The 27,497-nt window shown below is 49.0% G+C and overlaps 1 protein-coding gene across 8 annotated transcripts; it reads right to left on the bottom strand.

Moving 5' to 3' along the window:
* Positions 1-2,619: 2,619 nt before the first annotated feature.
* On the bottom strand, positions 2,620-22,008 carry CBY3 (chibby family member 3). Of its 8 annotated transcripts, none has more exons than XM_047861245.1 (4): positions 21,773-22,008; positions 19,705-20,582; positions 18,866-18,958; positions 2,620-3,537 (listed from the first exon to the last, which is right to left on the bottom strand). In XM_047861245.1, the coding sequence occupies exons 1-2, from the start codon at positions 21,820-21,822 to the stop codon at positions 19,895-19,897; spliced, it is 738 nt and encodes a 245-aa protein (XP_047717201.1). In that variant the 5' UTR covers positions 21,823-22,008; the 3' UTR covers positions 2,620-3,537; positions 18,866-18,958; positions 19,705-19,894. The 8 variants fall into 8 exon arrangements, with proteins under 8 accessions (XP_047717201.1, XP_047717194.1, XP_047717247.1 ...); XM_047861238.1 differs by lacking the exon at positions 2,620-3,537 and adding an exon at positions 10,320-10,375; XM_047861291.1 differs by lacking the exon at positions 2,620-3,537 and adding an exon at positions 10,331-10,373 and having other exon boundaries at positions 18,866-18,939.
* Positions 22,009-27,497: the final 5,489 nt, after the last annotated feature.

The raw sequence follows: 27,497 nt of genomic DNA, 5'->3' as shown, positions 1-27,497 counted from the left end.
AACTTTAAAATTTAAAAAAACGTAATCAGCATAGAGTTAGATTGATTTCTCGTCAATCTCATTATAACAGCCTGATTTTTTTAAAAGATTTTTAAGTAATCTCTACACCTGATGTGGGGGTCAAACTCACAACCCCAAGATCAATAGTTGCATGCTCTAGTGACTGAATCAGGCAGGTGCCTCATGGGGGTAGTGATTTTTGAGATCTTTCCCACTAGGATGGGTATATTAAAAAACAAACAAACAGGGGTGCCTGGGTGGCTCAGTCGGTTAAGTGTCCAACTCTTAAGCTCAGCTCAGGTCTTGATCTCAGGATCGTGAGTTCAAACCCCATGGGCCCCACGTTGGGCATGAAGCCCATTTAAAACAAACAAACAGAAAGTTACAAGTACTGGTGAGGATACAAAGGAACTGGAACCCTCACACATCACTAGTGGGAATGTAAAATGGGGTCCCTGCTTTAGAAAATAGTCTGGCTTCCTCAAAAATTGAAACAGAGTTAGCGTACCCAAGAGAAATGAAAACACATGTCCACACAAAGGCTTTTATGCAAATGTTCACAGCAGCTTTATTTACAATAGCCCCAAACTGGGAACAACCCAAATTTCCACCAACGGAGGAATGGATAAATTGTGGTATTTCCACATGAGAGACTACTACTAATAAAAAGGAATGTCGATGTGCCTAACATCATTGATGAATCTTGAAACAATTTTGTAGAGTAAAAGAAATTAGGCTTTCAAACAGTACATACAGTATTGTTCCATTTGCAGAAAATTCTGATAAATGAAAAGTAATCCATAATGATAAAAAGCAGATCAGTGGTGCCCTGGGGAAGGGGAAGGACAGAAGGATTAATGGGCATGAGGAAACTTTGAGGGTGATGAGTGTGTTCATTAACTCGATTGTGGTGATGGTTTTGTGGGTATACAGATACGTAAAAACTCATCAAAGCATATACTTTGAATATCTGCAGTCAACTGTTCACAATATAGGATGAGATAATAAACAATCCTTAAAATTTTTATTTTGTATTTATTTAAAATTTTTTGGGGGGCACCTGGGTGGCTCAGTCGGTTAAGCGTCCGACTTCAGCTCAGGTCACGATCTCGCGGTCCGCGAGTTCGAGCCCCTCGTGGGGCTCTGGGCTGATGGCTCAGAGCGTGGAGCCTGCTTCCAATTCTGTGTCTCCCTCTCTCTCTGCCCCTCCCCCGTTCATGCTGTGTCTCTCTCTGTCTCAAAAATAAATAAATATTAAAAAAAATTTTTTTTGAAAAAAAAATAAAAATTTTTTTAATGTTTATTTTTGAGAGAGACACAGAGTGTGAGTGGAGGAGGGGCAGAGAGCGAGAAAGACACAGAATCTGAAGCAGGCTCCAGGCTCTGAGCTGTCAGCACAGAGCCCACCAATGAACCGTGAGGTCATAATCTGAGCCAAAGTCAAAGGCTGAGCCAGCTGAGCCACCCAGGCACCCCAATGTATTATTGATTTTATTTTTAACTAATCTCTGCACCCAATATAGGGCTTGAACTCACAACCCCGAGATCAAGAATCACGGTCCGTGATTTTAAAAGACGTCCGATTTTAGCTCAGGTCATGATCTCACGGTCCGTGGGTTTGAGCCCCGTGTCGGGCTCTGTTCTGACAGCTCAGAGCCTGGAGCCTGCTTCAGATCCTGTGTCTCCCTCTCTCTGCCCCTCCCCTGCTCACACTCTGTCTCTCAAGATGAATAAATGTTAAAAAAAAATTTTTTTTAAAGAGTTACATGCTCTTCTGACTGAGCCAGCCAGGTGCCCCTGCACTTATCTTTTTATTTAGGAGCGAATTTAACTGCTTCTATTTTCCTGGTGAGAATGGCCTGTGTCTCTCTTTTGCATACAGTCCTTGTCTCGCTTTGCTCTCAGTTATAATGGCCTTGAGCTAAGGGACGTTCTCTCTTTCTGTTCTCTGGAAGAGTTTGTTCTTTTATGATCGAAATGATCTGTTCCTTGACAGTTTGGTGGAGCCTGTCTATGAAGCCAGCTGAGCTTGGTATTTTCTTTGAAGGGAGATTTGTAATTACTAATGAAATCTCTTTAAAATGGTTACAGGGGGCGGGGGAATTCAGGCTTCTCTTTTTTTTCTTTTTGAAAACAATTTATTGCAGAAAATATCCACCACACAAAATTAGAAAGAATAGTATGACAAACCCTCAGGTACCCATCACCCAGCTTCTACAATCAATAGTTTATAACCAAATCTTTTCATTTGTACTCTCACCCACTTACCCAACCCACATCCTAGACTACTGGGAAATGAATTCCAGACATCTTATCATTTCATCTGTAAGTATTTCAGTAAGTCTCTCTGAAAGATAAGGATTTCAAAAACACAAAACATAACCCCTATATATCATGCCTACACAAATTTAACAATTCTGTAATATCATCAAATATGCAGCCTATTTTCAACTTTCCCCAACTGTCTTCTGTGTTAGGGTTTTAAATTTATTTATTTTGAGAGAGAGAGAATGGGAGGGGCAGAGAGAGAAAGAGAGAGAATCCCGAGCAGGCTCCGCACTGTCAGTGCAGAGCCCAACTCGGGGCTCGAACCCACAAATTGTGAGATTATGACCTGAGCCGAAATCAAGAGTCAGACGCTTAACTGACTGAGCCACCTAGGCGCCCCTCTATCGGTTTTGGTGTGTGTGGGGGGGGGGGGTGTTTTTTGTTTGTTTTAGTTTGCTTGAAAATCAGGACCCAAAAATGTCCATACATTGTGACCGGTGGATGTGTCTCTTCAGAGGCCTGCGCACGGTGTGAAGGGCCATGCTCCACAGTCCCATCGCTATTGGTTTTCAGGCCACACACAGGCCTCAGTCCATGGTCATCCACACACCAAGCCACTGACTGGTCTTGCACTTTCCCTGGAGAGTTGTAACTCTGCTGGCATAACCCCAGGACATGGGTTTCTAAGGTCTACACCCAGTCCACCCACTGGTGAGTGCACAGAGTCCCCATGACCCTCTGTCCCCTTACTTCTATTCAGCTCTGCCTGATCAGAGATAGGGCACGGACCAGTTGAAAACAAATTGAGTATATGATATTACAGTATTGCTAAAATTTTTGTAGGTGCGATATACTAGGAGGGGACAGAAAGCAGCAGACAGGCTGATGGGTGGTGGCTCCCGAGGGTACAGGGGCCAAGGCTCCTGCTCTGTGGCTCCAGGGATAGTGGTGCTGGTCACAGCCCTAGAGCCACTCCTGCTTCCCAGGGTCCCACGTGAGGCCTCCTCACTCCCTGTTGGCACTGTTCCCGGTGACCGAGCAAGTTCTTCGGGCCTCTGCTCTGTGCCCAGTCCCCTCTGGCTGCCACAGGCTTCTGTGGTATTCCTGTCCCACGTGTGTGCAGACGCACATCTTGGGCACAGGCTTCTGAGTGATCTCGCTCTTATTCTGAACGCGTCCAAGATTCAACAGCAGGCAAGGCAGAGCACGGATGGCCTCCCAGACTGAACTGGAGAGGGGGTCAATCCTGGTAGGAGTGGCCCCAAGAATCTGAAAGAAGAGACACACCCGTGTCGGAACTGAGGGGTGAGGCAGGAGCAAGGGTAAAGTGCTCATGGGGAAACTGTGTGGCACTGAGCCAGATGGAAACAGGAAAAGTAGAAAACTGGGGTGAGGTTGTGACCCCTTAGCTCCCAGACAGACACAGGGCAAGCAGGTGGTTTTGTGGGAAACACCCAGGCCACCTGGGTCCCCTACAGAAGGCAGGAGGCACCATCCTAGCCAATGCCAAGGCCAATGCCCTGGCCATCCTGGACACATGACCCCCCATCTATGCTCACTCAGCTGTCACATCTGTCCCTCTCCCCTTTCATCTTAAACACGTTCTCGAAAGCGCTTGGCTCTGGGAATTGCAGGTTGTTTTCTGGAAAGATGCAACTTTTCAGACACGGTTTGTTTTTTCTCTTCAAAGCTGTGCTGCTTCTTACGTTCCTCTGGCCAATATTCTGTTCTGGACCCCATTCTCAGCACAGTCACCCCTAACCATTTTTCCCTCCTTTTTACTAAGTGACAAATACACAGGACAGAAACATTGACCATCCTAACCATTTTTTGGTGTACAGTGAAGTGGTATTAACCACATTTGCATTGTTATACAACCACCACCCCTAACCGTCCCCTTCTCTTGTTTCTTCTCGTCCAGCTGAAACCACTGACCATTCTTATTGACCGATGTTACCACCCCAGTTTCTATCCATCACCTGGGCTGGTGGGGTGGGTTCAGGTGCAGAGGGCCATGGCTACAGGTAGGGGTCCTGGGTTCAGCATTGCTCCCTGCTGAGCCTGCTTAGGATTCCAGCATTTGCATCCTGTTATGGACTGTGTGTCCCCCACTCCCAAAATGATTCATGTGGCAAAACCCCACCCCCAATGTGATGGCATCGGGAGGTGGGGCCTTAAGGAGGTGAGCAGGTTCGGTAAGATTATGACATGGAGCCCTCATGACGGAATTAGTGCCCTCATGAGAGTCACGAGAGAGCTTGCTTCCCTGCTCTGCTCTCTGCCATGTACGGATACAAGGAGAAGCTGGCCTCTGCAAGACAGCCCTCGCCTGGGCCATGCTGGCATCCTGACCTTGAACTCCAGCAAATTTCTGTTGCGGAAATTAAAGCCACCCAAAATACCGTATTTTGACAGCAGCCTGAACTAAGACACACCCACGGGGTCTGAATTTGGTCTGTCACTGTCACATTTCTCAGCGTCTCATATTGCCTGGTTTCCTTATTGGTATTTGTAGCCAGTCCATGTCTCACTCCACATTTCCAGCGGTGCAGGAAATGTGGTTTGTAAATGTTTTCCCATAACTTAATTTGTATGTCGAACCCGCCATTCGACAGCAGTGGTGGAAACTTAACTTCAGTTTGGAGCTGTCCCATCTCCCTTTCCTTCCTCTCGGATATGTCTACATAACGCCTGAAGACGAAGGCATTTTAAACTGCAAGACTGTCAGATCTCTGCGTGCATGTCTCTCCTTGCTCCCTCATGTTTTCTACACTGCTCACTCTCTGCCTCCTTTTTCTTTTTTAATGTTTATTTATTTATTTTGAGAGAGAGCACAAGCAGGAGAGGGGCAGAGAGGGAGGGAGAGAGAGAATCCCAAGCAGGCTCCGCACTGTCAGCACAGGGCCCAACAGGGAGCTCGAACCCAGGAACTGTGAGATCATGACCTGAGTGTCAAGAGTCTGACGCTTAACCGACTGAGCCACCCAGGCACCCCACTCTCTGCCTCCTTTGGCTGCCCATTTATTTTGCCCCCGTGGACACCCATGGCATTGCCAGAGAGCTCTGAGAAGCAAGACGTCCCCTAGCGGCCACTCCAGTCTTGCTGCAAAGTGCGGTGAGAAGGCCCTTCTGTCCTCTGGCTGTTAAGTATCATATCACCATCGGAATAGCTAAATGCCACTCGAGAATCCCATCATCTCCAATGGCACTAGGAAGCCATCATCTCCAATGGCACTAGGAAGCCCCGTTCCGTGGCAGCCTCTCCTGCTGTCAATTCTGGCCCAGAGGGGACAGCCACCAACAGCTTCTAGATGACTCAATGCTGCCTTTACTGTCTCATCCCCTACTGCCTTAGTGGAGGGAGCATCCTCTGGGCAGCTGCTAAAGAACAGTCAAATGGTGGATCTTCTGGTTTTATGTAATAAAGCCATTTTAACATTCCCACTCCCCTGAGCCTTTGGTTCCCTTCTTTAAAACTCAGCCAAGGGGCGCCTGGGTGGCGCAGTCGGTTAGGCGTCCGACTTCAGCCAGGTCACGATCTCGCGGTCCGTGAGTTCGAGCCCCGCGTCAGGCTCTGGGCTGATGGCTCGGAGCCTGGAGCCTGTTTCCGATTCTGTGTCTCCCTCTCTCTCTGCCCCTCCCCCGTTCATGCTCTGTCTCTTTCTGTCCCCAAAATAAATAAAACGTTGAAAAAAAAAAAATTTTAAAACTCAGCCAAGGCAATGCTGGCATCTCCAACTCATCTGACTGAGGCCACCACGGTGTCCAAACTTCCGGAGTCATCCAGAAGCACCTTAGGACAAGCTCTGGGTGTTCTTGGCAGCACTTTAAGTCTTCAGTTATGGGAAATGCTCCCATATCAACCAACTTGCTCGACAATATTCTGTATCCCACCCCCATCTGGTACCTTGAAGATCCACTCCCTGGGTGTGCTTCTCCAGTCCCTGCAGTCAGACCTGTCCTGCAAGTTTTTGGGTGACTGAGCTATTTCCTCCTAGAGTAGGGACTGTGCTTCACTGCAGAGGCCATGCTGAGACCCAATTCTAGTTGTTGGTCTGGAGGCAATGAGCGGAGAGGATAGTAAGACATTCACCTCAAGTGAGATCTTTGCATAGCCTCCAGGCAAACTAGACTGTTCTTCTATATCAAGGCAAGGAAGCAGCTACTGCTCAGGGCTCTCAGGCTCAAGATTCTTATATATATCCACCCAAACAACCCCATGCCAGGCCCAGGCCTCAGGATCCCACCTTCCTCCGCCCCCTCCTCCCCCTCCCCGTTCCCCCCCCCCACCCCATCCCCTTCAAGCCCTGACTCTAGCACAGGAAATTTGTTGAGGATCCACTGGTCTGCTCCACAGCTCTGCTGCCCTTATGGTTAAATTGTGGGCCCAGTTTTCAGCACGCTTTGCTGAAAAAGTAAGTATGTCTTAATTTTCTTTATTTATTTTTGAGAGAGAGAGAGAGAGAGAGCAAAGGCAGGGAGGGGCAGAGAGAGAGAGGGAGACAGAATCCGAAGCAGGCTCCAGAGTCCGAGCTGTCAGCACAGAGCCCGACATGGGGTTCGAACTCACGAACCACAAGATCATGACCTGAGCCGAAATCGGATGCTTAACTGAGTCACACAGGCGCCCCAAGTTAGCATTTACGTTGCCTCGGGAGACTTTCTGGCTTTCATATTGTGCCCTCAGTCGAGTGGGCTAACTTGAGTCTTACATGCCTTCTGCAAAGTTTCTAAGCAGGTTTAGAAAAACTAGCCACCCCTATAATCCTTGTAATTACAGTTGCCTTCCCATCTTTCAAGGGCCAAAGCTACTTCATAAGCCAAGCTTTCCCTTCAACTTCTATCTTATTCCAATCTACCAAAAGGAAAAGTCTTATGCTTCAGATTAGGGGTTATCACCACCCCAGTGGTGGGAGGTCGCTGTTGCCTTCTGAATGGTAGATGAGCCAGTTCTAGATTCCTATCCCTATAGTCTCCCTTCCATTGCTACTTCCTACTGTTTTAGCTTGAATCCCCATGAAAGCAGAGACTGAGCCTAGAACTTGGGGGCAGTTGATATGGTAGGTGAATCCAGGAAATGAGAGGGAGGGAGGAGAATGACACAGGGTAGAAGGAAAATTCAACAAAGTGTATTTTGGCTTCTGTCCCTTATGAGTTGAAGGTTGCCTCAGAAGGCGTTAACTCACCTGCACTCCCAGGCTATGCCTATGGTTGAGAGAGGTCCTGAGGCTTAGGAGAAAGCCCTAAAGCAGAAAAGCAGAGAAACCTACAGTAGACACTTGAAACGAGGCACTGACAGTGTACATGGAGCCATCTACCATAGCTGTGGCTAAAGTCAGAGGTGGGCTGATAAGATGTAACCAAAAGTTCCAACACATCTAGTACATCTTTCCTGCCTCCTAGGGGATCAGACATCTGGGCCAATGACAAAGGCCAGACACCATCTGCTCCCTGGGATTCAGGTGCCTGGTCCTGTAGACCTTTGTTATGCCCAGAATTCGTGATCCCCAAAGATCACCAGGGAGCCGAGTCTGATGCAAAAGCAAAGAGCCTTTATTCGAGCTAGCTCGAGCTCAATCCCCTACCTGCACCGATGCAGCAGTGAGATGCCAGAGAGAGCGAGGTTCAAAAGCACAAAGGTGTTATAGGGATCTAGGGGCAGTTGGTGGGGTAATGGTTGTGGCCTTAGCCAATTGGCTGGGGAAGGGTCAGAGTCCCCTTGCGCAGGTTGCCAGGTGTGGTTTGAATGGGAAGTTTGAACGGGTGAGCGGGAAGTTACTCAAAGGGAGGAGATGTGGTCTGAGGTTTGAATGGGAATTTCTTTCTGTGGTTTTCTGGGAAAGGGGGCCATGTCAGGGACGTAGTCACTCAAGATGGAGGACACAGAACAAAATGGAGTTGGCCGGCCTAGGTCCGCTCTTTCATTCCCCCTTGTCATGTAGCTTATGGACCCAATCATGGGACCAGCTGCATTTCTATTTTGTCCTCTTCTGTTATTAGGGGCTTGCACTGAGCACGGAGGACCATTAGTTGGACGGCCCCTATGCAGTCCCTGACAAACTGGTCTGTTGATGATATAGGGTCCGAGGGTTAATAGTAGGAGCAGGATGGTGAGGGGTCCGGCAAGGGCCGAGATGAGGGTAGCTAACCAGGGAGACCAGTTGAACAAAGACTCGTACCAGGACTGAGATTGTTCTCTCTCTAAACTTTTGTTTTTGCAGCCCTTCCCTTATGAGGGCCATAGATTCTTTTACGACCCCCAAGTGACCAACATAGAAGCAACATTCTTCCCCTAGGGCTGCATATAGTCCTCCTTGCTGCATGAATAATAAGTCTAATCCCCTTCTGTTTTGGAGTACTACTTCTGATAAGGAAGTAAGGGATTCCTGTAAATGAGAAATTGATTTCTCAATTCTTTCTATGTCTAAGTCAATGGCTGCCCTTAGGGTTCCGTAGTTTTTGTCCTGGATGACGAGTGAGGATATTCCGGTCCCTGCTCCCGCTAATCCCAGTTCCAAGAGCGCAGCCAGAGTTAGGGTTGTAATAGGCTCTCTCTTACTTCGGGGGTTAGTAGAGCCTAACCTGTTAAGTATTTCTTCCCCCGAATGGTACACTAGCTTGGGAATCAACTACACGAGTATGCAGAAGCCTTCTTTCGAGGAGTTAAGGACTTGGGAGTGGATGCAGGGAGTGAGGCCGCTGGAACAGGCCCACCATGCATTTTCGGGGGGAAGTAGATACACTGTCTCCCTGGGGACTGTTAGGGTTTCATTAGAGATGTGACTGCCCGGGGGGCACGTGGCTTATGCAAGTGCCCTGCCCTGTTACCGCCTGGAGGATTAGTCTTGCAGTAGCCTGCTGCCATCTGCAGGAGCTAGAGTTGGAGGCTGTTGTATAATTGCCTTTAATGGCAATATCTTCGTAATATGGGGGCCGGACATCTAGACAGAGCAAACAGGACGTGGTCAGGTCGGGTCTAGAAGCGTTTAGTACCTGGTATGCTCCGACAACTGTGCTCCACAGGGGTCTGTATCAGATAGTAAGTTGTGACCTGGGGCAGAAATGCGGGTGACGCTCCGGTAGGGACAGGGGATGTGGAGGGCTGTGTGGCCAAGGCCTAGGTGTTTCTGGGAGTGGCTGTCCAGGTGGGGGCAGGTCGGGGAACTAGTACTTGGTTGGGTCCTACCCCTGTGGGGGACTGCTGGGCAAGGGGAGTCGCTTGCATTCGGAGGGTAAATAACGTTCCCTTGTCCTTGGCTCCCAGCCTAACCCGGTCATATATCCTGAGTCCCCAGGTTTTTCCACTCTCCCATCCTGTTGTTTTTTTACCTTGGCTTGTAAAGGATATAACTATGGGATTACCGCGCCCCCAGGCATATGGCGGTCGGGGGCCACTGGGCCGCTTTACCACAATGAGATCTCCGGTGCGTGGTGGGGTCCACCAGATGTGCCCCGTCGAGACACATGACCAGGAGGCGCAAAAGTAGTCAGCCGCGTCCCCACATGTGCTCGAGCGAGAGTGGCCGGGGCAGACATAGAAATAAAGGTTCTGCGCATGGAATCCGGGAGCATATGGTGACAAGGGGAGCAGAGTTTGGAGGTCTACGCAAAGTTCTGGGAACCAAGTATTCGTGGGGTGGCTCTGGGAAGTCTGATTAAGTATTGTCCCCGAGCTGGTGTCTATGATCTGCCAGGTGATGTTTTGGGGGGCGTGGGGACTCTCGGCAGCATGAGCAGTGACGAGCAGAGCTAACAGAATTACCAATATCAGGTGGGTCGAATGTGCTGTAACCTGAGCTTGAGCGGGTTGTGTTGGTCCCGATTGACAGCCCATCACGTGACGAAGTCCTTCCGGATTGTGGAGGGGTCCGCTGGCCGAACGTGGGTGTGATGGACCCAGGTCGCGATGCCGTCTACTTTGAGAGCGGTGGGGGTTGTCAGCACCACGATGTAGGGTCCCTTCCAGTGCGGCTCGAGGGTCTCTCGGTGGTGCCTCTTGACGTAGACCCAGTCTCCCGGCCTGTACTGATGAGGTGTCGGGGTCGGGCCAGTCTCGTAGATGGCACGGAGGTGCGGCCAAATGTCCTCGTGCACCCTCTGGAGCCCTCTCAAGGAAAGAAAAAGTTCTTGATCTTTAAACTCAGCAAGAAGTTCAGCTCGAAGGTTGGGAATAATAGGGGGTGGCCTGCCAAACATGATTTCATAGGGAGTAAAACCCAGGGTGTAAGGAGTATTCCTAACCCAGTAAAGGGCATACGGTAGGAGAGTCACCCAGTCCCCGCCAGTCTCCATGGTTAATTTGGTAAGGGTCTCTTTTAGGGTTCTATTCATTCTTTCTACCTGTCCTGAGCTCTGGGGCCTATAAGCACAATGTAATTTCCAGTTTGCCCCCACAGCCTTGGCTACTGCCTGCATTACCTGAGAGATAAAAGCTGGTCCGTTGTCTGATCCTACCATGGCAGGAAAACCATACGTGGGTAAGATGTCTTCTAGTAGCTTCTTAACTACCGTCTGAGCCATTTCATGCTTGGTTGAGTATGCCTCCACCCAGCCAGAGAAGGTGTCTATAAATAATAAGATATTTATAACCATACTTTCCTGGTTTAACTTCAGTGAAGTTGACCTCCCATTGGGCTCCTGGTCTGGTGCCTCTGAGCCTGGTTCCTTTTTTATTTGATGTGGCTCTTGCATTGGTGAGTTGGCAGGTCTTGCAAGCAGATATAACTTGCTCTATTTTGGTGTCCTATTGGTGACTCTGTGTCCGTCCCACACAAAGCTGCTGCCATCAGTGAACCAAGTAGCCTCGGCATCGGGGAGGGGCCAGTCGGTCAGATCCGTCCGGAATCCATGTACTTGCTCCAGGATCCCCACACAGTCATGTAGTGGAGCATCTAGGTCAGGGTCGGGCAGCAGGGTTGCAGGATTGAGGGCCGCACTGGGGTGGAACTGCACTCATGGAGGGTTGAGTAGGAGGCTCTAGTAATAAGTGTGTTACTCATCCATCTATCAGGAGGCTGTTTCAGGACCCCTTCAATGGCGTGTGGGGTCGTGATCCAGATCTCCTGTTCTAGGGTCAGTTTGTCTGCGTCCTTGACTAGGAGTGCTGTCGCCGCAATAATTCTTAGGCATGGCGGCCAGCCGGCAGCCACTGGGTCTAGCTTCTTGGACAGGTAAGCCACCGGGTGGTTCCAAGGGCCTAAGGCTTGAGTTAGAACCCCTTTTGCTATTCCCTTGTGTTCGTCTACAAAGAGATGGAAGGGCTTCGTAATGTCTGGCAGGCCCAGGGCTGGGGCACTTAGGAGGGCCTTTTTCAACTGATTAAAGGCAGTTTCTTCTTTTTCAGTCCATTTAAATGTTTTCCCCTCTTTGGGAGCTTCATATAGGGGCCTGGCGATCTCAGCAAAACCCAGAACCCGGAAGCAGCAGTAGCTGGCAGATCCTAGGAATTCCCTTACTTCCTTTCGGGAGTTGGGAGTAGGGATCTTTAGGACAGTTTCTTTTCTGGCATCTGATAACCACTGCTGTCCGCCCTCCAGGATGTATCCCAGGTAACTTACCCTCTCCCTGCATATCTGAGCCTTCTTCGTGGATGCGCAGTATCCTAAGGCCCCCAGGGTAGCCAGCAGTTCCTGGGTCCCTCGCTCACGGTCCTTGGCTATGTCAGCAGCAATCAGGATGTCATCTACATACTGTAGAAGGGTGAGGCCACGGTGCTCCTTTCTGTACTCACCCAGGCCCTCGTGTAGTGCCTCATCAAAGATGGTGGGCGAATTTTTAAACCCCTGAGGCAGCCGTGTCCAGGTGAGTTGCCCACTGTAGCCCTCCTCTGGATCATGCCACTCGAAGGCGAACAAGGGTTGGCTCTGGGGTGCCAGCGGCAGACTGAAGAAGGCGTCCTTTAAATCTAGTACAGTATACAGACCCTGGAGAGTGCCAAGGAGCTCAAGAGAGTATATGGGTTGGGAACAGTTGGATATATGTCCGTGACCCTCTTATTTACTTCCCGGAGGTCTTGTACCGGTCGATAGTCATTTGTGTGAGGCTTTTTGACCGGCAGTAGGGGGGTGTTCCAGGCAGACTGGCAAGGAACTAGTACCCCTAGGCTTCGTAGTCTCCAGATGTGTGGCTGGATCCCCTTCCGGGCCTCCTGAGTTATGGGGTATTGTTTGATTCTTACCGGACCTTCTCCTGGCTTGAGCTCTACCAGGACCGGGGTCCTGTGAGCGGCTAGTCCTATCCCCCCCGTCTCTGCCCAAACCGAGGGGAATTCTTGTAGCCATCTGTCTATATTATCCTCTCTCGAGAGTGCCTCCTTGTGGAGGTGGTATTCATCCTCTAGTTTCATGGTCAGGACCTGGATGGGGTGGCCCTTGCCATCGGTGACCTGAGGCCCCCCTTGTCTGAAAGTTATCTGAGCTCCAATCTTGGTCAGTAAATCCCGTCCTAACAGCGGGTAGGGGCATTCCGGTATTACCATAAAGGAGTGGGATACCCATCCCGTCCCCACATCTACCGTTCTTCGGATAGTCCATGAATACTGGCTCATACCAGTTGCCCCTTGTACCCAGGACTTCTTGCTGGCTACCATTCCTTGTGGGGTGTGGAGGACCGACTGTTGTGCTCTAGTGTCGATAAGGAAGTCAACCAGGGTCCCCTCCACTTTAAGAGTTACCCTGGGCTCAGGGAGAGGGTCTGAACCCCAACTCCCCTAATCACTCAGTTCATCTAGCTCTAAGACTTTTACCCAATCAGTCTTGCTTCCCTTCCCGCTGGCCTTTTTCGGACAATCTCGGACCCAATGCCTTATCTCCTTGCAGTATGCGCACTGATCTTTCTGCAGCCTCTGCCTCCCCCCCTTGGTGGTTCCTTTACCTCCTCTTGAGTTGTCCGCCAGCTGCCGGAGACGGCGGTCTCGTTCCTCGGGGAAGTCAGCAGTGGTAGCTAGTAGTATTCTGGCCAGGTCTCGAGTCTGCTTACTTCTGGCAGCCACCATGGCGTGAGCCTGCTTATCCTCAGGAGGCTCCCGGTTATTATATACCTTTTTGGCTACCACCAGTAAGTTCTGCAGACATTTTTTCTCCTAGTCTATCTGTTTTTTGTAATTTTTTCCTAACGTCTATGGCCGATTGGTTTACAAAGGCCATGATAACAGCTGCCTTGCTTTCCAGAGCCTCTGGATCCATGGGGGTATAGGTACGGAATGCCTCCATGATCCGTTCTAAAAAGGCAGCCAGAGATTCATCTTTTTCCTGTTGCACATTTTCTACCTTGGCCAAATTGGTTGGCTTCCTAGCAGCCATTTGGAGACCCCCCATTAGAGTCTGGCGGTAGACCCCGAGCCTCTCCTTACCTTCTGCCGTGTTGAAATTCCACTGGGGCCGAGTTAAGGGGAAGGAGGCATCTATCTGAGCCTGGTTGGTGGTGGGATTCCCATCTGCGCCCGGAACTAGTTTTCGGGCCTCATTGAGGATTCTTTCTCTTTCCTCAGTCATGAACAGGACCTGCAAAAGCTGCTGGCAATCGCCCCATGTGGGCTGATGGGTAAAAAGAACAGAGTCTAACAGATCAATAAGCCCTGTTGGTTTCTTGGAAAACTTAGGATTCTGAGCTTTCCAATTGTAGAGGTCACTAGTGGCGAAAGGCCAATAGTGATGGGGCTGATTCCCCTCCACATCTGGGGGCCCGGTGGCTCGCAGGAGCAGAATAGTGGAGTCGGCGGCGGAGACGGATTGCTCCCTCTGAGCCCTTTGTCTGGTAAAGGGCGGGCTTCCCACTGGAGCGTTTCCGCCTCCTGCTCTCGGAACAGCATCTGTCTCCCCCAGAGGAGGAGGATGGTGTTCTTCTGGCATCCTAGGGGGGTTATACGGGGGAGGAAAAATTAATTCTTCTTCAGTCCCCCCTTGTAGGACAGGGTAGAGGGGTGCTGAAAGCTGGGTAAGACTTTTCTGGTTCTCCTTCTTTTCTGTCCCCTGCAAAGCGAGAATGCGTTTTGGCTCCAGAGGGCGTGGGGCTAGGAAGGGCTTAAGCCAAGAGGGTGGGTCTTCTACAAGGTCCTGCCAAGTGATAGTGTAAGGGAGCTGATCAGGATGGCCCATCTTAGGCCGAGAGATGATACCCGACTTCGTGGATGGTAGGGAGCTTGAAGGTTCCCTCTGGCAGCCATCTGACATTGAAAGCTGACCACTCGCTAGAACAAAAAACCTGCCACCAACCCTTTCGGACTTCCACACTGAGGTTGTTAGCTCTTCCCCTGACATCCTTAAAGTGATCAATCATAATACTTAGAGGAGTAGTCTGAGTCTGTCCCATAACGTCCGTCCAGTAAGTCCACAGAACAAAACAGAGAAACACAGAAACAGACAAACAGAGGGCCCCTAGAAACTCTTCCAACTCCGTGGAAGCAAAACTGAAAGCTAGACGACGGCCTCACACCGACCGGCGGGAGCGACCCACCTCGTCTTAGACCTTTGAGGGGAATCCACGTCCCTCCAGAAGGGAGGATCGGAACGTCTTCCGAAACTCCTGGCCCGAGGTCCTCCAATGCGTCCACTTAGACTGCACCGGGCACTACCAGAATTTCATAAATGAGCTCACAGAGAAGAGACAGGGAACGAACACACACTAACCATGGCCAGTCAGGCTCTCTGGGTCGGGGGTCCCTCGGGGGTCTTGGGGATCCCGGACGAGCCCCCAAATGTTATGCCCAGAATTCGTGATCTCCAAAGACCACCAGGGAGCCGAGTCCGATGCAAAAGCAAAGAGCCTTTACTCGAGCTAGCTCGAGCTCAATCCCCTACCTGCACCGATGCAGCGGTGAGATGCCAGGGAGAGAGAGAGAGCGAGTTTCAAAAGCACAAAGGTTTTATAGGGATCTAGGGGCAGTTGGCGGGGTAATGGTCGTGGCCTTAGCCGATTGGCTGGGGAAGGGTCAGAGTCCTGTTGCGCAGGTTGCCAGGCGTGGTTTGAATGGGAGGTTTGAACGGGTGAGCCGGAAGTTACTCAAGGGGAAGAGGCTTGGTCTGAGGTTTGAAGGGGAATTTCTTTCTGTGGTTTTCCGGGAAAGGGGGCCATGTCAGGGACATAGTCACTCAAGATGGAGGACACAGAACAAAATGGAGTTGGCCGGCCTAGGACCGCTCTTTCATGTTCATTCTAGGAATATTTTCAGAGGTCCTAATAAGTGTCATTAAATACTGAAATACAGGAGAGAATATAACAGCTCTATGGAGCTTGTGTCCTAGTAGTGGTGGTGGGGTAAGAGGTGGGGGGGGGGGGGGAGAAGGACAATAAAATATACAGCCTATCAAATGGTAACAGGTGTTAGAAAACAAAACAGGAAAGAAGGGTAAGTTGTGCTGGTCTGGTTTCAGCTGGGGAGAACATATGCTCATTTAAATAGAGATATGGTGGGGGGTGGGGAGGGGTGGTCCCTGGGTGGTTCAGTAGGTTAAGCGTCTGTCTCTTGACTTCGCTCAAGTCATGATCTGACGGTTCCTAAGATTGAGCCCCACGTTGGGCTCTACGCTGATGGTGCAGAGCCTGATTGGGATTCTCTCTCTTTCCCCCTTTCTCTGGCCCTCCCCTGGTCGCTTTCCCTCTCTCTCAAAATAAATATATAAAACTTCTAAAAAAAAACAATTAAAAAATAGAGTCATCAGGGAAAACTTCACTGAAAAGATGACATTTAAGCAGATACCTAGGGGCTGAGTGGCTCAGCTGGTTAGGCATCTGACTTCAGCTCAGGTCATGATGTCACTGTGATTTCAAGCAACATGTTGGGATCTATGCTGACAGCTCGGAGCCTGGAGCCTGCTTCAGAGTCTGTCTCCATTTCTCTGCCCCTCCCCTGCTTGCTCTCTCTCTCTTTCAAATATAAAATAAAAACATAAAAAAAAATTTTAAGCAGATACCTGAAGGAAGTGAGAGTAAAATCAGCCAGACACTGAGAAGGAGGGAATGGTGTGAGGGAAGAAGCAAATCGGGAGAGTGCAGTGCCTCCCTCCCCCATGCCAGATGAAGACAGTGTTTCAAGGAGGAGGAGGCCTCAACTGCCTGAAATGCTGATCGGCCAAGGTGAGGATGGACAATGGGCAAAGGACAAAGCAACATAGCAGGGTGATGGCATCTTTGACAGAGAGCAGAGCAAAGAGGGAGGGGAGGAACTGAGGACAGTGAATACAGGAAACTTCTTGGAGTTTCATTATAAAGGGAAGCAGAGAAATGGGGCAGTAGCTGGAAAGTAATGTAGGGTCAAGATAAGGAATTTTTTCTTTCCAAGATGGGAGACCTACCAGCTTCTCTGCTCCCATTTCCCTTCATCTTTCCTCTTGCTGTAGACAAATCTGCGGCCTCTTTGACCTCCCTCTTCAAGCCCCAAAATATTTTTCTGCAAAGCTCTGATCCCCAGAGTTGTGAGCTGTAGGAGGTGAAAGCCACAAAGAGTCCTTTGTGCAAGCTTTCTGCTCTTGTCACATCCTTCCCTGGGGCAATACACTTGGCTGCCTCAGTCAGGGGCTGAAATTCCATAGCAGGAAGAACAAAGTCAGATATCTCAAAATATCATCCTGCTGCATTTATTTCCGGCCCTTTCTCCACTTGGATGGCCTCTCCCTAAACATGGGGCTCCCTGCCTGCCTGCTGCTCTGGTCTGTCAGCGCAACTACTTTATTGTTAAGTATTTTGATCAAAGCAATATTCCCTAAACTTTAGGCATTCCTGGATCATTGTTATGATTTTAGCTGTTTCCCTACAACTCATGTCGTTTTACTGCATGTTTCTTTTTTTTAATTTTTAAAAAATGTTTATTTTTGAAGGAGAGAGAGACAGAGTGTGAGTGGGTGAGGGGCAGAGAGAGAGAGGGAGACACAGAATCCAAAGTAGGCTCCAGGCTCCGAGCTGTCAGCACACAGCCGGACAGGGGGCTCAAACCCACAAACCGTGAGGTCATGACCTGAGCCTAAGTTGGACGCTTAATGGACTGAGCCACCCAGGCACCCCTACTTCATGTTTTTATGTAAAGCACTTTCTTAAAAAAAAATTTTTTTTTTACTGTGATAAAATTCGCGTAACACAAAATTCACTGAAGTGTACAATTCAGTGGCTTTTAGAGCATTCAGTGCTGTACAACCATTACCAAACAGTTCCAAAATATTTTTCGTCACTTTAAAAGGGATCCCTTTGCCTGCTAAGCAGTCACTGCCTCCTCCCAAATCCCACCCCCCCCCCCCACCAGCCCTTGGTAACCACCAATCTGCTTCCTGTCTCTCTGGATTTGCCTATTATGGGTATACTATATAAAGAGAATCATATATCTAACCCTTTGAGTCTGGCATCTTTCACTTAGTATGGTTTCTCCATTAGCACCTTATTTTGGGCTTGATTTTTTTCTGGTGTTATCATTTTGACTCCCTTTCCATTTCCTTGTCTGTATATATTTTTTCTTCATTTTGTTTATTTAAATAGTTTATTTCAGTAATCTCTATACCCAACATGGGGCTCAAACTCAAAATCTCTGGATCAAGAGCACACACTCTTCCGACTAGGTCAGCCAGGTGCCCCTTTCTTAGTTATTTAAAAATTTTTTTTTAACATTTATTCATTTTTGAGAGACAGAGACAGGGCATGAGCAGGGGAGGGGCAGAGAGAGAGGGAGACACAGAATCAGAAGCAGGCTCCAGGCTCTGAGCTGTCAGCATAGAGCTTGATGCAGGGCTCAAACCCACAAACCATGAGATCCTGACCTGAGCTGAATGAAGTTGGACACCTCACTGACTGAGCAACCAGGCACCCCTTTCTTAATTATTTTAAAAGGAAAATTGATTTCATCATAACTATTTTAAATATTTTTTATTTAATTTACATTAATGTATACACAGAATTACTAAATACAAAAAAAAGCACTGCTCAAAATGTTTTAAACTTAGTGTCTAATGACATGTTTTGTGTTGTTTTCCTGATTGAATAAATAAGTCCATATCTTTGTACAAAGTAGCTGTTAAGTCAGGCGCCTGGGTAGCTCAGTCTGGCATCTGACTTCAGCTCAGGCCATGACCTGGCAGGGTTCATGAGATAGAGCCCCACTTCCAGCTCTGTGCTCACAGTGGGGAGCCTGCATCGAATTCTGTCTCCTTCTCTCTCTCTGCTCCTCCCCTGCTCATGCACATGTGTTCTCTCTCAAAAATAAACATTTAAAATAAACAAAACAAAAACAAACCCACAGAAAAACATCTATCAAAGTAGCTGTTTAGTAATCCCTAGTCTACTCCTGAAGGCAAGTTAGGTGGAGGCAGGACACTCACTTCTCTCACAGGTATTACCTGACCCTAGGGAAAAGGGCCCACGCTCTCGGGTTTCAGCGGTTGCTGAAATGCCCTGTCTACATTCCAGGGAAAAGGTTACAGATTGCAAGGACTGGTGTCACTACCTTTTGTTGTGCAGTTACATCAACCACAAGTACAACACACTCCCTGAAGCACCTTCTACTATACTTTGTGTGTATAGGGGTTGGGGGAAGCAGACCCCCCGTGTCCCTGAACCAAAATGGATCTAGGAGGAGAGCAAAATCAGACACCTACCAGAAGAAAGGAGTGAAACTCACCAGGAGGTAACAGCCACGATTCAGCTCAAGGCCACTGCTGTAGGACAAAATGAAGTTCCAGGATGGCCAAATCTCTTTGAGAGCACAGGAAATCTGGATTTTTAATATGAAATTTCCAAATTCTTAAATGTTGGCAACTAGGGGCACCTGGGGGGCTCAGGCAGTTAAGCGACTGACTGGCTCACGTCATGATCTCATTGGTGGGTTGGAGCCCTGCCTCGGCCTCTGTGCTGAAAGCAAGCCAGGAGCCTGCTTCGGATTCTGTGTCTCCCTCTCTCTCTGTCCCTCCCCCCTCTCAAAAATAAATAAATATTTAAAAAAATTTTAATGTTGACAACTAATGCAAAACTTTTAAACAACGCGGGTGGAGCAAATCCTATCTGTGTTACAGGCTTAGCTCTGGAGAGTGCTTGTTTGCACCCCGGGTGAGACAAACCCTTTATTCTACAGAGGAGGAAAGGAGACCTGTAACGGAGAAGCTACCCGCCAAAAGCCACACAGCAGCTGGGAGAGGCTGAGGCCCAGTTTCGAGAAAGCTTCGTAAAATACACATACTCCGGACTCAGGCTGAAACCCTCTGGCCCGCGCCGCTCCTCTAAACCAGGGGAGCCAAGAGCGAGGTCCCCGACCCTCTCCGCCTCACCGCCTCACCGCACCCTGCATCGCTGAGCTCCCAAGGTTTCACTGTCTCCCCGACTTCGTCCTCCGTTCCTTGGGCCAAGAACGCCACTGCTCACCCCTGCTTGCCATCCTCGCGCCCACTCCACTCCTCCCTCCCCTAGCACTGCCCTTTGCAAGCCTGGCTCCCACTCCGCGTTCCCAGCGGGCCGCACACACACCTTCCTCCACGGCCCTATCGCGCCCTCCCGAGACGGGCTGACGGCTGAGTCACCCGTCCACTAACGCGCACTAAGTGACGGTCCCTACCCGCAGGTCGCGAGCCCGAGCCGACCCCACTTGGCTGCCCACGAAGGCGCCGGGCCGGCAGCGAGGAGCGAAATGCGCGTGCGCCGCACGGGCTTTATTGCGTCACCGCGACTCCAGAGCGCGCGGCTGGAGCAAGAGCACCGCGTTCGCGCCTTCGCGTTTGCGCATCTTCCTCTGCCAGGAGCGCGCCCCAGACGCCGGGCTGGCCTGGGAATCGAGCTGCTTCTCCAGCAGGTGCATGCGCGCTGTGGTCTCAGTCAGCATGTCCATGAGCAGCTCCTGCTGTAGCTTCAGGTAGTTGTTCTCCTCCAGCAACAATTGGCTGTTGACCCCCTGCACCTGCGTCTTCCAGCCCGAGTTGCTGGGTGAGGGCAGCAGCGGTCGCGACCGCCGCGGCTGCCCCTCGGTGGTCCACTGGCCGCCGCGGAACACAAAGGCCTCATCGCTCAGGCGAGTGCGCGGCGCGCCGTAGCTGAGGCCCAGCTCGGCCTGGCGCGTCCGGTGGTCTAGCAAGTAGAAGGTGGACATGGAGGAGATGCGGCGCAGCGGCGGGCGCCGCGGGGAGAAGCGCTGCGAGAAGTGGTCGGCCCAGAACTGCTGCAGCTGCTCCCAAAGGCGGCTGATGTGGCCTGAGCTAAGACACCTGAAGGCCTCCAGGGCGAGGACCGAGTGGACCTTGTGGGGCGCGTGGGTGCCCAGTGCCGAGCCTCGAGGACGTGGGCGACCAGGGCTGCGCCCTTGCCTCTGGAGGCCCTGTGTCCAGAATGATGAAGGCGAGCCAGGGGCACTGCTGGGGAGCAAGAGTCCGGGTGAGCAGCCTGCTTGGACAGGCTGTCCGGTCAAACCGCGAGGATCGGTGGGCAGGGCTTAGCTCTGAGGCTGGCACTAGGGTGCTGGTCGCTGAGGAGCCCATCCCTGCACACTGGCACTGACAGCAATCTCCTGAAACTACCTTCTCCAAAGACCACTGTGTGTCAGGCCCAGGAGACAAAATGCGGATGAAGGACCATATCCCTTGCTTTCTGAGCATAGGACAGGCTGCTGGAAGGGATTGCTGTCCCAGGAGAAGGGAACAATAGAGACAGGTACTTAAAAGTTGAGCAGGACTTTGCCATGTAGGTTGAGGGTGGACAATGGAGAACCTCTAGGCAGAGTGAAGACCAGGCACAGCTTGCATGTTCCCCATGTAAGGAAGAGTTTGGAGTAGGGTTTGTGTAGGGGACTCGGCTGGGAATAGAAGAGGACGCTAGAAAGGGGACCAGGGCATAAACTTCATTCTGTGGATAAGAGGGCACTGCTGGATGACAAAGCCAGGGCTAGGTCTGGATTCAGGAAAGTATTTGGTAGGATGTCTAAAATAAACAAAGGCATTATTGCCACGTTCAGTTATTTTATAAACTGCTCTGGGCCAGGCTTGGTCTGGGCAGGGGTTCTTAGCCTGTGCCTGCCCTCAAGATGCTACTGGTCCAACTAGGAACCCAGATGTGTATGTAGGTGACAGTGGTGCATTATGCTCAGTGACATCTTGGGGGCCTGTGCCATGGGCTAGGACCTATGCTTAGAATTCAAAGTCATAGAGGTTATGCAGACTACACATGACTTTTCTCCCAAGTGGACTACATCCTCAAGGAAGCTAAAGTCCAGATAACAGACAAGTTTCATTCTCTGTCTCCGCCAGCGCCTGTAAGTGCTGACTCTATTAAATGGGAAGAGGGCTATGTGTTCTCTTTTAAATTCCTCTTCTCTCCAGGAGGGTGAAAAGGGATAGAACTCTATCATGCCTTCATCAATCCAACACACACTTATTCCTCTCGCACACAGCTGGGCTGAAGGGGTGGTACTACCCCCTAGATCTGACTCAGGGCATCATCTCTCTGAAAGCCCAAAGAGAGCCTGAGATGTGCAGCCAGGCCCATGTTTAAGGCTGCGTCTTCCTAGAGGGCCCTTTCCCAGTAATGCTCACTGCATGTTGTGCCTCACCTGGAGGATGTGTCGGAGGTGCCAAGCTGCTCTCCCAGGCCTGGCCCCATCCCTGAACCACTAAGCTGCTGTCCACCAGCTATGACTCACAATGCCTCCAGGTTGGGCCAGCCTGGGACAGAAGGGGTGCACACGGTCTAGCTATAAAACAGACCCTGGGCTCTTCCCATATTCAGCAGTTATTGTCTGCTGTGTTCCAGGCGTGGTTGTACAGAAGTGAAGGAGATGTTCTCTTATCAAACTATAGTGGGGGTGTGTGTGGTGGGGGTGTGTGGGGGGAGGTTTAGAAGCAGAGCCAGAGATAGGAATTTGATGTAAGGGACTGATTGAACAAGATAAGTCCCTAAAACAAACAATAAAACAAAAACAAGATAGTTTCTAGTGTCTGGGTGTCATGGGTCAGGTTCCCGGAAGCAGAGACTGAGATGAGAATTCTTGCTTAGTGATTTATTGGGGAAGTGCTTCCAGGAGAAGGGATGGGGGAAACAGGGCAGGGCGGGGCAACAAACTAAAGTAAGCAGGAGAGTGGCCTCAGTTGGAAACTAGTGTCAGCCCCATCCCATAGGTAACTGCATAAATTGCACAGTTAGGCCTCCTTACCACAAGAAAGCAAGTTTTTAACACCCTCTCCCTTCTCTCCTACCCTTCATTTCCCATGATGTATTGGCCAGGGCAGCTGTGAGTTGTCAGCCAGCACTTAACGCATGTATGAGGTGGGTGCATCACCGGTAAAAGGGATCTTTGGGGCCCCAGCAGCATAGAGGAGAGAGGAAGAGGATAAATAGTGAAAATGAAAAGAGAGGCGCCTGGCTGGCTCAGCTGATAGAGCATGCAACTCTTGGTCTTGGGCTCATGAGTTTGAGCCCCATGTTGAGGGTAGAGATAACTTAAATGTTAAAAAAAAATAACTAAATGAGGGGTGCCTGGGTGGCTCAATCGGTTGAGTGTCCGACTTCGGCTCAGGTCATGATCTCACTGTGAGTTCGAGCCCCGCGTTGGGCTCTGTGCTGACAGCTCAGAGCCTGGAGCCTACTTCAGATTCTGTGTCTCCCCTCTCTCTGCCCCTCCGCTACTCATGCTCTGTCTCTCTCTGTCTCAGAAATAAATGAACATTAAAAAAATTTTTTTTAAAATAACTAAATGAATTTGATTGTGAGAGGCACCTGGGTAGCCCAGTGGGTTAAATGTCTGACTTCAGCTCAGGTCATGATCTCACAGTTTGTGAGTTCGAGCCCCACTTCAGGCTTACTGCTGTCAGCCTGTCAGTGCAGAGCCCACTTCGGATCCTCTGTCCCCCTCTCTCTGCCCCTCCCCTACTTGTGCTCCCCCCAGAAGGAAAGAAAGAAAGAAAGAAAGAAAGAAAGAAAGAAAGAAAGAAAGAATTTAATTGTGGTGCATACAATGGGGGAAAAAAAGGAAAAGAAAATAGAGAAATACAGAAAATGACCTGAGGACATGGTGTTCAGTAAAGGTACTTGACATCCATGCTAAGACCTAAATGATGAGGACATCTCAGCTACATGAAGATTGGGGGCTGGAGGCAGGGATGAGCTGGGCCTGTTTGAAGGACAAGCACCATGTGTTGGGAAAATGGAAGGTATTACCTGCCAAACACGCCCAAGTTGACTGCCATCACCTAGCTTGGCGTTCCTGACCTCAAGGGCCTCTTCCACAGGCCTCCCCATTAATTCAGCCTCCTGCATGGCCCTCCAGGGAGTTGGACCCAGCTCCAGAGAAGCTCACATCCTGGAGGAGAGCAAGCAGGTAGTGTCACCTCCTGGGAAAGTTTCTTCTTGAACAGTTTTATTAAGGTATAATTGACAATAAATGACATTTATTTATTTTAATTAAAAAAATTTTTTTAATGTTTATTTATTCTCGAGACAAAGACAGCATGAACAGGGGAGGGGCAGAGAGAGAGGGAGACAGAATCAGAAACAGGCTCCAGGCTCTGAGCATCAGCACAGAGCCCGACGCGGGGCTCGAACCCATGAACCGTGAGATCATGACCTGAGCCGAAGTTGGATGCTCAACCGACTGAGCCACCCAGGCGCCCCTTATTTTAAATTTTTTAATGTTTATTTTTGAAAGAGAGAGAGACAGAGCACAAGCAGTGGGGGAGGCACAGAGAGAGAGGGAGACAGAATCTGAAGCAGGCTCCAGGCTCTGAGCTGTCAGCACAGAACCCAACATGGGGCTTGAACTTACAAACCATGAGATCATGACCTGAGCTGAAGTCGGATGCTTAACGGACTAAGCCACCTAGGCGCCCCTCAAAGTAAAAGTTTTTAATTTTATAAAGTCCAGCTTATCAAGTTTCTTCTCTTGTTTCATTCTTTTTGTGTCCTATTTAAGAATTCTTTGCCAAAAAAAAAAAAGAATTCTTTGCCAAACCTAAGGTCACTACGATTTTCTCCTCTGTTTTCTTCTGGAGGTTTTGTGGTTTTGGCTTTACATTTAGGTCTGTGCTACATTTTGAGTTAATTTTTGTGTACAGTGTGAGGTGAGAATTGATTTTTTTTCCATATAGATGTCAATTTGACCTAGCACCAGTGATAGAAAGACTAGCCTTTCCTCCCTAGTTGCAGTCCCATCTCTTGGTGATCATGTGACTATGTCCAAATGTCTGTTTCTGGGCTCTCTGTTCTCTTCCATTGATCTTTATTCTTGTACCAATACCATATTTTCTTAATTATTATAGATTAATTATTGTAAGTCTTCATATCTGGTAGTATATATCTTCCAACAATGTTCTTTAAAGATCACTTTGGTTTTCTAGGTCCTTTGGAATTCTATATAATTGAATATCCATCCTAATTTTAGAATTAGAATGTCAGTTTCCACAAATAAACCCTCATGCTCACTGTTCAAAGCTCTCTCTTCCTATCACGAGGACACTTGAGAGCTCAAATCAGCCCTCAGAAGGTTGTCTGATGGACATGGAATCAGAGCCCAGGAATATTTTAATCAAGCCAGTGATTCATTCTCTCTGTATCTCTCTCCAAATTGTATCGATATTATTAAGGCTAATTTTCATTAACAATCTCAGCATTTCATTCAGGTCATGGGTGGCCATGGTATACAGAAACTTTCAATTTCCCTTATTTCCTTACAAAAAAGGGAAAGCTATAAAACCCAAGGAAGTCTTCTCTTTAAGTTTATTTATTTATTTTGAGAGAGAGACTGATAGAGAGCAGGGGAGAGGCAGAGAGAGAGGGAGAGAGAATCCCCAGAGAGGATCCCAAGAATCCCTATCAGACTGTTATCTCAGACCCCGACTCAGGGCTTGATCTCACAGTTCAAGAGTCTGATGCTTAACCAACTGAGTCACCCAGGGGCCCCAAATATGAACATGTTTGATGGCTGTTGATACACATTAAGATCAGGAGGTTTTTTCCCCCTGTGGCTCAATAACATATTCATTGTCTCACTTCTGAAACAAATATTACACTAAGGTAGAACTTAAAATTGAGCCCATATTCAGAAACATGTAGATTTTTCTGAAAGTTGAAAAGGTTTAAGTAATGTTTTTCCTAAAACAAATGGGCTTTAATACTTTTTTTTTAACATTTATTCATTTTTCAGAGAGAGAGACAGAGCATGAGTAGGGGAGGAGCAGAGAGAGAGGGAGACACAGAATCTGAAGCAGGCTACAGGCTCCCAGCTGTCAGCACAGAGCCCGACGCAGGGCTCAAAACCACGGGCTGCGAGATCATGACCTGAGCCAAAGTGGGCCGCTTAACTGACTGAGTCACCCAGGCGCCCCATGATACCTTTTATTTTTATTATTGTTTTTAATGTTTATTTTGAGAGTGTGCCCACACGCGTGCACAGGGGAAGGGCAGAGAGAGGAGGGGGAGGGGTAGAGAGAGAGGGAGAGAGAATCTAGGTAGGCTCCATGCTGTCAACGCATAGCCCAGCTCAGAGGTTCATCTCAGGAACCATGAGATCATGACCTGAGCCAAAATCAAGAGTCAGATGTTCAACCAATTGAGCCACCAAGGCACCCTAAAGCCCAAGGAAATTTTTACTTGATTATTTAAATGGGAGAAGTTTAGGTAAATGAGGAACAATTAACATGTTAACTCCTTTCACAAGCAGACCTTGATTTTGAGGAAATGTCATGAAAACTGCAGAATTTAAGGTCCACAATAAAAAAAAAAAAACAAACACAAAACATTGCTTCCTGGCTTTTTTAGGGAACTCAGTGCCCATGTCATCCCTGAAAAGACCAGACCTGGAGCCCCCAAGGAAAGGAGTGCTAGGTACCAACACGTCTGAGTTTAAGGACATAAAGTTCATTCTAAGGGCACAAAGGAATGGAGAAGAGGACCTAAAAAATGAATTTTTGTTTCCTCACACTACAGGCAAATGCCACAGTGGCTGTGAATGTCAGTGAATCCCTTCTCTTGGCAACTGAGAAGAATACTCCCAAAACCAAGGACACAAACTCTTGTTTTCAGCCCTGTGGCTATTTCACTTGGTTCCTGAGATAACTCTGTTAGTGTGACATTTGCCCTTCCCCAAAACAATGAGGCGTTCTCTGTGCCAACATACCGTACAAAAAAAGAATTCTGCATCTGTATAAAACTTGATAAAAGTCATTCAGATGGTACAGAACACAAGAACACCGTTATAAAGAATGCACAAGCTTCATTTGGCACCTCCATTTTTGTATATTTGGTTATTTGCTCCCTTTTCTGCAAGGTGCCTTTTTATGGAAGAGCAAATTAAGCAGGAAAGAATGCCCATCTGCTCTGTGATTTATCCTTCCCTTGGGCTTTTTCATCTTTTTTTTTTTTAATGTTTATTTATTTTTGAGAGGGAGTGAGTGAGCAGGGGAGGGGCAGATGGAGGGGAGGACAGAGGATCCGAAACACGCTCTGTGCTGACAGCAGAGAGCCCAACGCAGGGCTCAACCCCACAAACCGTGAGATCATGACCTGAAGTTGGACGCTTAACTGACTGAGCCACCCAGGCACCCCGGGCTTTTTCTTCTTTAGTTTCTTCACTCGTCCTCTTGGGCTTGGTGGTGACAGCTGTGGGGTGGGGTGTAGCACGCAGGGCAGGCCAGGGTAGTGGTTTAAAGGTGGCTATACTCCTGCCCTCTTTCCCATGCTGCTCTGAAGCCATTGTGCCTTAAAATTAGTCTCATCCATGGTCTTTGTTTTTGTTTTCAAGATTTATTTTCGAGAGAGAGAGAGAGAGAGAGAGAGAGAGAGAGAGAGCAGGGGAGGGGCAGAGAGAGAAGGAGACACAGAATCTGAAGCAGACTCCAGGCTCTGAGCTGTCAGCACGGAGCCCCATGCGGGGCTTGAAACCACAAACTGTGAGATCAAGACCTGAGCCAAAACCAAGAGTTGGACACAACCGACTGAGCCACCCAGGCACCCCATCACACATGTTCTTTGGAATCTGCAAGTCCTCTATATGAAAAAATGTTTGAATTTTCTGTTTTAATAAAAAAAAAACTGGAAAAATGCTAATGCATGTTCTATCTGCTCTAGATAACCGCATTGTAACCAGGAAGCACCACCAAACCTGAGTCTGCATCTAGGCCTGAGTGGAGGAGGCTAAGGAGTGCGCAAGGCAAGCAGGCAGACATGGGAACACTGAGCTCCGCTGGGGAGTGGAAGATATCAAAGTCTTTCTGAAGAGTCAAAAGTAGGCTGAGAATGTGCATCATATCATTGCACAGAACATGTGCCAGCTGAGCTTTATTTAA

The sequence above is a fragment of the Prionailurus viverrinus genome, chromosome A1, assembly GCF_022837055.1.
Source record: "Prionailurus viverrinus isolate Anna chromosome A1, UM_Priviv_1.0, whole genome shotgun sequence".
Lineage (NCBI taxonomy): Eukaryota > Metazoa > Chordata > Mammalia > Carnivora > Felidae > Prionailurus > Prionailurus viverrinus.
The sequence above is the reverse complement of the archived record's forward strand: the minus strand, read 5'-3'. Positions and strand labels throughout refer to the sequence as shown.

What these genes read in the sequence shown, in the direction of transcription:
- CBY3 (XM_047861245.1), bottom strand. Translation starts at nt 21,822, where the DNA reads ATGGGGCCAGGCCTGGGAGAGCAGCTTGGCACCTCCGACACATCCTCC. An exon ending in ACCTCCGACACATCCTCCAG is followed by an intron (nt 20,583 to 21,772) that starts GTGAGGCACAAC and finishes CTTGCTCCCCAG; the next exon opens with CAGTGCCCCTGGCTCGCCTT.